Genomic DNA, 9849 nt, shown 5'->3' with positions numbered 1-9849 from the left:
GAAAGAGCATCTTCGAACGTAGCTTGGTCGGAACACGTATATGGCTGCCGGTTCCTCGCGTCCCTGCTCCTCGGAAAAAATGTCAACCTTATGATTTACGAGCTCACGCCCATTCGGGGACCCACTTGCGAGAGAAATCCATGGAGCTACAGTCGGCTGGACGACAGAATCCGAGCAGAAGCCCATCGATGTATGATCGGCCTCAAAGTTGCGGGAATTCAGCGATGGGAGACAAGACGGATATCTCGAGCGTGGATGAGGGGAAGCTTGAGAGAGTCGTGCGATTGATCAAGAGGATGCGTGAAGTGGAAGAGCTGAGAACTTCCCCAATATCGTCTCCCACTTCCTCGGCTGAACACATGTCGTTGGACGATGCGTCACCTCAGCGCAGCTCTACGTCTTCAGCTGTGGCGCCACTTTCGAGACCGCCTTCTGTTCCACCGACGCTCACTCGCACTCCCGGATCCTCACGAGGCTCTCACAGCTACTCGAGAGACCGAGTCGATCCGTTCCTCCAAACGGTGGTGCTGAGCGAACAACTGGATCGATCTAGCTCATCGACGCTCAGTCCGACCGAGTCCCCCCTGTGGTCGTCTACAATCAAGGAGGATCTACTGGAGGCAGTCGATCGGATTTGCGCCGAATGTGATGCCACAACCTCACACCTGACTAGTGCGTTCAGGATCGACGAATCTACGGTAGGCCAAGATGAAGGTGCGCGAGGTGAGGAGGAGAAGTCACCTCCAGTGAGAGCGAGGCCTTTCAAAGAACTCGAACGATTGTTATCGTCAAATAGCTTGAGTCTGGATAAGGAGATGATTAGTAAATTGAAACTGATGACGTTATGTGGAAGCAATCAGAGCGAGACCCATGCATAGAGGACTGCGATGACCCCGTAAAATGAGTGTATCGCGTTGTTCGTGGTGGGATGGTTGTTGTAGTTGTCTCTTGCACGCGGATAGAGAATCCTCACGCAGTTATCTCTCACATGGTTCGCATGTTCTCTGTGCAACTCTGATCGATTGAACAACATTTCCGGCGAGGACCTCTACTGTGGCTTTGTTCGCTGACTGGCGTTCCGAGAATGATCGTATCAGTGGCAGGATTGGAGAAGTCCTCTGTAGAGTGGAGTGCAAAGGTCAGCAAGAGAAGATCGTGCAACACTCGGCGAGCTCTACCACCAGCTATGCACCACTTGCAGGTCGGAATGTTCCCTGTCCTCCTCTGTGGAGTAACAATTACTGTCATCGAGATCTCCCTAGTTTATGAGTTCGTATGACCAAACAATGTGCTTGTGTGAGTTCAAGCTGGTGAATATAGTGTCGTCTGTGAGTTCGCCAATCATGACTCGTTGATTCCCAAGTGACAGGTTTCGTGATGAATTGACCATTCGGGTTAGCTTTTGGTTCAATTGAATGAGCTTAGTCACTGAGAACACCAGTACGTCTAGCCTTGAAAATGGGATTTAATACTAGCATTCAAGAAATACATGGAATAAATATACTATCGGGTGACGCAGTTAACAACAGCACATTACAGCGGCTACTGGATCCCCTTAGATTTCCGTTTGATCGTCTTCCGTGGCCGGAAACGCTTGAGTTTCTGCTCGTCCATTGTTCTTATGAGGAAGCCCGTAACTCTCTCAACCAGCACGTAAATGGGTATCTACATACAGGAACAAGATGTCAGAGAGATTTTAAGGTTTATCCCATTCAGCGAGGTCAAGCCAATTACGGTCGGACCGAGCTTCATAGTCGTTCGCTCAACAAATGACTACGGTTTGACGCAATTCAAAACACTAATCCCGGCAGGGCCTTGGTAATAGGTATTGAGGACTCACTCTGCCAAGTGTCGTCATGCTTCTCGGTCTAGCAGCAACGGCTGTCATAATGCAGATAGGGAAGAGCATTGAAAAGATTCCGTTGTCGATGAACCGTGGAAAGACGGAACATAGCACAGTCGAGGGGAGACCTGAAGGCAAATGAGCACGTCAAAAACTTCCTTGACACCTGACCGAATCCGATGAAGTATGCCCAATGCCTCTCGATGAAACGTAAACGGACATGGGACTCCCATCCGAGATATACCCATCGATACTCGAAGCTGTATGTAGAGATCTGAGAAGGGACTGTGGTAGAAACCATGACGTGGCCGCATTGTGATACCAGCAAGCACATGCTGGTCAGATTGAGGAAGGTGCCGATGTATGGTACAAAACCCAATAGCCATGTTTGCAGGGCGAATATAATATTGAGCAAGTTCCGCATCAATGCATCGACTATTCGAGCTGTTAGAGTAGTCTTAACCCTTGGGTCCGATGGAGAGAATATCGCGAAGGTCTCATTGGCGATGTCCTGAAAGGCACAGTTGACGAGTTCTGCGTTGAAGTAGTCACTAGATAATATCGTGACCACAAATGATGGGCAATACTGATACTCTTAGTATCATCAAATGTTGGGGCAGCTATGCCATATTAAGATACGCCTCAGAAGAATAAACTAGTGGGGCAAGTATGCCATCCGTTACGCCTCAGTACGAAAAATCAGTGGGGCAAGTATGCCATCCGATACGCCTCAGTACGATAAATCAGTGGGGCAAGTATGCCATCCGATACGCCTCAGTACGATAAATCAGTGGGGCAAGTATGCCATCCGATACGCCTCAGTACGATAAATTAGTGGGGCAAGTATGCCATCCGATACGCCTCAGTACGATAAATTAGTGGGGCAAGTATGCCATCCGATACGCCTCAGTACGATAAATTAGTGGGGCAAGTATGCCATCCGATACGCCTCAGTACGATAAATTAGTGGGGCAAGTATGCCATCCGATACGCCTCAGTACGATAAATTAGTGGGGCAAGTATGCCATCCGATACGCCTTAGTACAATAAATTCGTGAGGCAAGTATGCCATGCGAAGATGCTGCTCAATACGATACACTTCGTCCAAGAGTATGCACACGAAATAGGTTGACTAATTTCTCTGCTGGGGCAGCTATGCCACCCGGAAACATCCGTCAGTGTAATTAATTCCCCTGACGTACGAGATATAACGATCAGTTTCAGTTTTTGAGGTCGATCCCGTTCGAGGGCCGATATGCCATTTCGGGCACGGTGTTCCCTATTCGCCACTGAATTCATGCCAGATTCCCTTGCAACGGCATCATACGCTGCGCCGGAGGCCCGAAGTGGCATATCGGCCCCACCCCCCTCGATCAGACTAACGAGTGATATAGAAAGGCGGAGCGGCGATCTTACTTGATGCCAGGCGATGTTGAGCAGATAGCTGAGGGAGTAGACCGGTACTACCCATGTGAGCTGAGGTACACAGCATGTGTCCATATGACGACTGTCCTACCAAGTGAAGGAAATACAGTGCCTCTGTCCACTTCTGCATAGATTCCTCCTCGAAACCACTGATCCATCTCACTATCGTCATCAGCAAGGGATTCACGACCTAGCAGGGTGATAACGACCAAAGGTGCGTAGAACCGTACTAGTCTGAAAACGCCAACTGAGCCCAGGAAAATGACGCCGTTGAGAACCAAACACTGCAGCCAACGTAGTCGTATCATCGGAGACTTGAGAAGGAATATGAGGCATAGGTCCAGCCGTATAGCATCTTTGAGGCCACGAAGGGCCAAGGTCCACACCTCCTTCCAGGCACACTGTACATGCTCCGATGATGATAGGAAAGGTTTCATCACAAAACCAGTCAACTAGCTTCCCAACCATTGAGCTATTGAATATGGTCATCGACCGCTCGCCCCGGACACCTGTACTATCAACATGCATCAGACACTCCGATTTGAAGCTGTGTCTGTAACTTCTTGCTGCCTGCTGTGACTTAACTTCACGCAAGCACGGGGGCTGGTGGAGACTGGGAGACATGTAATCATTGTATACGAGTCAGGTCGCCATGCATTATTCGCACAGTAATGTCGACGACAGTTAGATAGAGGCAGACAGAGGTGCAGAGACTCCACAAAACGCTCCAATCTCTTGATATCTTCCCTGTTGACATGTCAGAAATAGTCTACTTATACGTGACAACTATTGCGCAGCCTCGACAGATGAACTACCTGATATCTGAATGGTGAAGGCATGAGTCTGCGGAAGAGGGCAATCATTTATATGCTCCAGGGCTCCCGCGGCATTTACGCGACTCTTTCAAGGCCGATTATAGGCACTGTTAAGTTGCAGACGACTCTCCTGCAGCTCGACAGTGCTCTACTGTGGAGAGTTAGACTAGAACGAAGATGAGAGCTATACAGCTTTACATACTGCGTCCGTACTTCGGCACAGGTGGCAGCCGCCTCCATTTCGTGTATATCGAAAGTACTCATGATAACATCAGCTTCAGGCTTCATGATCTTCCTCAGGCTTACCATGATAGTCTATTTAAACCTTCAATGTTCTTCGAGTCTACCTTCTGTTGTGCCTGGGGAGCCTTCTTACTTAAGGGTGACCAGCCGTGCCCAACACAGGCTCTATAATCTCAATACGTAGCGAATTTCAGCACTGTATACAAAGCGTCCAGTGAGCAACCCATTTGGGTGACCCAAATCCTACGATAGTACCGGCGAACCGTGCAGCTCAGCGCTGGAGCTGTTCAGGTTAATCGAAAAATCCGAGGTAGTGAAGACCCTACTCGATTTGGTCGCAGCCTCATGCCCTGCGTCCTCTATTGATAACGCTGAACCCGTCTAGAATTCCGAAGAGACAGAACAAAAGAACGAGTCCTTAAGTTATAGGCCCATTGTTCACAACAGTCGATTCGGCGTTGAGGAAACTCAAGATTTTGCAAGTTGTACAAGTGACGCGTCCTGTGTTCTACTTGACACACGTTTGTATTGGAAGGGTTTGTATTATAATACTATGAAGACTGTCGCGTCAGAGGGCTCTCAAGTGAACCACAAGACATCGTTGTCATCAGAGCAACCCTATAGGCGGCGCTCGGGGGAACAGAGCAACCCTAGAAGAGGTAACTAAAAGTAATAGCGCAAATCCATACCACACCTTGAGCAGATCCTGGTGCCTCCTCGAGCACCATCAGTCCTTATGATAATATAATTAGGGAATCGAGACTCAGGGACCGGACCCAATTAGCGTAGGTCCAGGGGTTGTCGTTGTCCTGTTGTTTTTAGCGCCTTACAGGTACCAGTCTGATTCGCCTCCTTTCGCTGACACCAGCAAGCCCCCCTATAACATCGCCTCTTGCGGTCTTCTCACTCGAAGCCTCGCAGTCAGTATTGGGTTTGTGGTGGCTTTCTTCGTGGCAGCATGTTGGAAGTAAGTATTTCCATACCACTCCTTGGGAACATCATGGCTGGACAGGTCCCTGGGAGTCACTTGGATCTACGACTCGTCATTGAGTTACTCCCCCGTCATCTCTTGTCCCAACATGGCCCACTACTCGACCTACGCGTACCGCTCCTCAGTGAAGTGAATCGTTTTTCAATGGTATCACTGTCAGATCCGATGCTCCAGCGTGCCGTGTTACCGTCAAGAACTACTCCCTATATGAATGGACGTTCTTCGACAAGTATGGTGACGGCCTCAAGGCTGGTGACACGCAGTGTCAAGTTCCCTATATCGATCAAGATGCTTGGGCCAAGGCCGAGCAAGATGGTACTCCTATTAACAACAAGATCCCTATTCTATGCGACTGGGACATGTCCTGTGCCGATGCGGTTCAGGAGCAACCCAACGGTCAGTGTGCAGTGGTAATATCGTCTCCTATTACTGGTATGACCTATTTCACGCACCCCTGTTCTGAGCTCGATTCGGAGTCTTTCTGTGATGCCAAATTCCAACTACAACCCGCTGATATGGTGGCAATCCGCGGTGTGTTTCTTGGTATGGCATTTCTCGTCGTATTGACTTGGGTCGTGGTCACCCCCCTAGGGCTAGGGGCCGCTGGTTTCGCCTCGAGATGGTGGAGAGAAGGACGACTACGAATGGGTGAAAGTCTCGTTCAGGAACGTAGGGCTTATAGGGAGCAGATCATTGACCCTATATGGGATAACTTCCACAACAACGCTCCGCCGTTACCGACTGATTCAGCCACGGATTTCGGCCCGCCTATGAACGGCGGTATGAGCGCAAGGAGTTCCCTTCATAGTCAAGGGTCTGTGACCAGCACTATGTATGGTCAGAAAGGAGTGCTGCTTAGTACACCTAGAAGTGAGGCTCAGAAGGCACTGGAGAAATCGTATGGTTATTTACCAAGAAACGATGTACAGCCAGTGACGACTATGGATGATATTACTGTGAGTGCTGCTAGTGATGCACGACACTATAGGCAATTCCTATTCCCGAGGTTGGCGTTCAACTCTGGTATGTGGGCCAGGAAGCTCCGCAAATACCAGGCTTTGAAGGAAGAACGCCTTGCTGGTCAGAGGGAGGCTCATGCGAAGTCGCTGCGAACTATGGGCGTGTGTTTTGTTATATTCTGTTTCTGCGTTCTCATCATTTACGCGGCGCTTTGGATACTCCCACAGAACCTCACTGGTGAGTTCGCAATGGCATTGGATGTTTTCAAGGGAGATGCCCCAGTGGGCAAGTTGAGTAGTTTCTTCTTCCTGCTGGCCTTTGGGGATGTACTCTACGAATGGATTATTCTGGTCACCACTTCCATCACTGGTTTGTGTCGGGCTGTCCCTGGTGTTGGCAATACTCCTCCGCTGCCTCGGTGGGCCTGGCATGGGTCCAACAAGACCGCCTCAAGGAGTTCATCCGGTTACTTTGATGACGAAGATGAGCTCGAGTGTGCAGAGAGCGGCTATGTGCCGGGAAGCTCTACGTGTATACTGTTGATGGTCCATCGAGCTTGTTTCACGGCTAAGTCGCGGAAAATGTTCTTAGCCACTTTAAAGAGAGCGGTCTCGGTCGCAGTCAATGAAGATGATGTTTTCGTGGTCGATTATGGCCACGAGTTATGCCCTCAGGATGATACTGAAATGGTCACTAAAGAGGCCTTTGCTGATGTCCACTATTTGTACGTACCGGAGGACTCGGAGGCTCTTGCAGGTTACTGGGCTAGTAAGTATTGGATCCCCTTCCTATTCTCGAGAGAGAGATGTGGTGATTATATTTATGCTCTATTACTGCGCTCTGGTGAAATGCTCCATAAGAGCTTTCGTGTGCCGGAAAGAGAACTGTTGAATAACCCCTATGTGAAGGGCTTGGCGTTGGGAGATCGGCCGAACTCGATGGGTGTTGAAGGCTTCTATTACGACATGATAGATGCCAGCTGGTCAAGGGCCGAGACGTTGGTGTCGGGCTCGCTCACCCGCCCTAGTGGGCCTGTCATTTGGGAAAGGAATACTCTGGAATTGGTCTTGGGCACGGCGAAGAACAAGATCGATCCCACGACACTAGGCGTTACGTTATTGGAACAACGAGACAAGTCGAAGGTGAAGGACTGGCCGACTCTGCCGCATGCTAGTATCAATTGCCGCGGACATGACTACACTCGTACTGTTATGGAGGGCGGTCTACCGCGACGAGTACTCTGTCTTTTGAGAGAGTTCTTCCTCCCTAGTGGTTGGTGCAGTTTCACGTCGTTGATGCTGAAGCCTTTCTATTTGGGTCAACTTCTTTTCATTCTGTTTGACATCCTACGTCCCTTTATACTCGGTGGAATGGTCGTATATGATCCTCTGGGTTTCCTCGTCACTCTGTGTGCCGTGGCGGCTCTACTATACATCCATGCGGGAATCCATCTGATGGTCAGCTTTGGTAGTTGTACCTGTACCAGGTAATAGAATACAATTTTTTCCGTTATTTTTCACTTTCAGGAGTGGCGAAACTCAAGGGCGAGCCTGGGCCTCTTTCTGTGGTACGCTGATGTCGTTTTTGCTGTATCCTCTCACCAAGCTGATGCACGATATCATTTTCCGACCGTGCTCTATGATTTATACGGTAATGGAATATACCAGGTATAAGTATAGGAGCACTATGACCATAGGTAAGAGATGGGCAAATTACGGTATGTGATGTTGTATTAATTAGTTACTCGCGAGGATGTGTGTCGAGATCTTCCTCCTATCCCCCCTCACACAGAGGTTGATTGGTATACAGTTTGGTGGGCTGCTCTGGATGATACTACCAACACCAGGAAGGAAGTTGAGGTTGACGAATCGAAGCAGTAGTAACTTTATTATCCCCCCGAGAACAAGTTCCTCCACGTGTACAATAGTATCGCCGTTTGTGCGCTGCTGGTGAGTGTTCATGTTGGGTCATCGATTGCCGAGCTGTCCTTGTTGTTGTCCTTATGTGTTTCTATATCCCTTCCCTGTGTGGAATGGGGTTGTTCCCTCTTTGAGACGCTTTACGTTATTACAATAGTCTTGATCACAGCAGCAGCAGTGGAGGACACCATAGGCGTACTAGTGGAACAACTTCACCGTAACAGTTTCATATTACCATACAGTTCCTTTTCCTTCCCCTTGGCGAGAGACTGTGGCCACTGTGATTCACTTGACGAACTTTGGGTGCTTTTGTTGAAGTGGTTATATTTCCAATGGGATCGTAGTTCTTGTTGGCGGTTGTTCACTTTTGTATTTTCTTATGGGAACACAGCAACCTGTCAACACTGTCGATATCCCTTACCACCGAGCTCTGTCGGAGAAGTCCAGCGACTCCTTCATGACGCGAATGCGCAGGGCCTTCAAAAAGGCATTTTCGAATGGGCCTGAGAGCCCAACGCCTCGACCAGAGCAGCCGGCTCACCTCGAGAGTGACAATAACGGCAATCTCACCTGCTACCGCCTACCGTATGCGCAACGTTCGTTAATGGCTGGTCGGCAGGATGAAGAAGGGGACAGTATGGGCTCTAACTCCACCGATGCTCCTGAGGATCGTACAGTGGCTACAATGGTGGTACGAGGGATGCGAACTCACTGTTGTGAAGTATCGTGTTATTAGGCATTACATCGGACAATTCCTGAGTCCGGTAGCCGGTGTAGTAGCCATAAACCACCAGTTTGGACGTCCTCCCGACCGCCACCCGCTCCTCTAAGAAGTCAGCCATGCACTATCTCACATAATAACAATCCTTCCTACGCTGCCCGTTCCAATACAAGGGCAGTTTTCTCCGACGGTTCTCGGAACCCGTTCGTGGACGACGACTGGTGTCCTCGTGGGTTGGAGGGCATGCCTGGCAAAGGCGCATTGATTCCCAAGGGAGGAGGAGGAGGTAAGCTTTTTTGTTGTGTTCACACGTGAGGGCTCTCCCTTAGAATTTCGATCTGCCCGGAAGCCAGCGTCTTTGAACGCCGGCGATGTTGTTGCACGCATGCGCATGCTTGGCGAGAAGTGTAAGAATGATTCTGGTCAGCACAAGTTGAGTCGAGACCCCGTGAGTGGGAAGAAGTTGTTAGTTTTACGGTAGAGCGTTCAACAGCCGCCGCCGTTAACGGCCTTTTCGCATCACATTTGTGTATAATATTGATGATCCCGACAAGCTGGAGCTCTCGCAATCGTCGTTGTCGTTGCAGGATGATGAAGATTATGGCGGAGTTTCTTACATGATGGGATTTAAGTCTTATATAACGTCAGCACTCTTGCCATACTCGACAGTTTTCTCCCGTGACTTCTGTTGTTGTTAACAAGTATTGACTGGGCTGGGGTCATGAATTGGATAATGCTGCCAGATTCTACAGTGGTGGGAGATCGAGTAAACGAATGTAGTTGTGTTGCAGTTCCATGCCGAATAATCATAAAAACCCCGGTGTATGTCAGCGACCAAAATCCTCGGGTGCTTCAAGAATATGCTAAGAATATGTGGAGGTCTCCAAGTGCGTCGAGTGCGTAAATGAGAGTAGCAGTAGAATGGGAATCTG

At 49.4% G+C, this 9849-nt stretch overlaps 3 protein-coding genes across 5 annotated transcripts; 2 read left to right on the top strand and 1 right to left on the bottom strand.

The window, feature by feature from the left end:
- Positions 1-1840: 1840 nt before the first annotated feature.
- On the bottom strand, positions 1841-3582 carry Pmar_PMAR020585 (Etoposide-induced protein 2.4, putative; the record flags this gene model as incomplete). Its single annotated transcript, XM_002775560.1, has 5 exons — positions 1841-1971; positions 2015-2117; positions 2166-2354; positions 3260-3350; positions 3419-3582. Coding segments are annotated over 5 exons (678 nt in total), but the record flags the coding sequence as incomplete, so codon positions are not given.
- A 1271-nt stretch (positions 3583-4853) lies between these two features.
- Pmar_PMAR020584 (hypothetical protein) lies at positions 4854-8467 on the top strand. 3 transcript variants are annotated; one of them, XM_002775557.1, is made up of 7 exons: positions 4854-4985; positions 5030-5111; positions 5159-5293; positions 5339-5428; positions 5478-7763; positions 7804-7973; positions 8018-8464. In XM_002775557.1, exons 1-7 carry the CDS (start codon positions 4880-4882, stop codon positions 8155-8157), a joined length of 3009 nt encoding a protein of 1002 aa, XP_002775603.1. In that variant the 5' UTR covers positions 4854-4879; the 3' UTR covers positions 8158-8464. The 3 variants fall into 3 exon arrangements, with proteins under 3 accessions (XP_002775603.1, XP_002775605.1, XP_002775604.1); XM_002775558.1 differs by having other exon boundaries at positions 4880-4985; positions 5478-7756; positions 8018-8467; XM_002775559.1 differs by having other exon boundaries at positions 5478-7973.
- Positions 8468-8538: 71 nt separating this feature from the next.
- Pmar_PMAR020583 (hypothetical protein) lies at positions 8539-9579 on the top strand. Its single transcript, XM_002775556.1, has 3 exons — positions 8539-8887; positions 8933-9203; positions 9247-9579. Exons 1-3 carry the CDS (start codon positions 8576-8578, stop codon positions 9396-9398), a joined length of 735 nt encoding a protein of 244 aa, XP_002775602.1. The 5' UTR covers positions 8539-8575; the 3' UTR covers positions 9399-9579.
- The last annotated feature ends 270 nt before the right edge of the window (positions 9580-9849 follow it).

The sequence above is a fragment of the Perkinsus marinus genome (genome assembly GCF_000006405.1).
Source record: "Perkinsus marinus ATCC 50983 genomic scaffold scf_1104296955874, whole genome shotgun sequence".
Classification (NCBI taxonomy): domain Eukaryota; phylum Perkinsozoa; order Perkinsida; family Perkinsidae; genus Perkinsus; species Perkinsus marinus.
Note: the sequence above shows the minus strand (reverse complement) of the source record. Positions and strands in the feature narration are given on the sequence as shown.

What these genes read in the sequence shown, in the direction of transcription:
- Pmar_PMAR020584 (XM_002775557.1), top strand. Translation starts at nt 4,880, where the DNA reads ATGAAGACTGTCGCGTCAGAGGGCTCTCAAGTGAACCACAAGACATCG. An exon ending in GCCCACTACTCGACCTACGC is followed by an intron (nt 5,429 to 5,477) that starts GTACCGCTCCTC and finishes TATCACTGTCAG; the next exon opens with ATCCGATGCTCCAGCGTGCC. An exon ending in TAGGAGCACTATGACCATAG is followed by an intron (nt 7,974 to 8,017) that starts GTAAGAGATGGG and finishes TGTATTAATTAG; the next exon opens with TTACTCGCGAGGATGTGTGT.
- Pmar_PMAR020583 (XM_002775556.1), top strand. Translation starts at nt 8,576, where the DNA reads ATGGGAACACAGCAACCTGTCAACACTGTCGATATCCCTTACCACCGA. An exon ending in GTACAGTGGCTACAATGGTG is followed by an intron (nt 8,888 to 8,932) that starts GTACGAGGGATG and finishes TCGTGTTATTAG; the next exon opens with GCATTACATCGGACAATTCC. An exon ending in TCCCAAGGGAGGAGGAGGAG is followed by an intron (nt 9,204 to 9,246) that starts GTAAGCTTTTTT and finishes GCTCTCCCTTAG; the next exon opens with AATTTCGATCTGCCCGGAAG.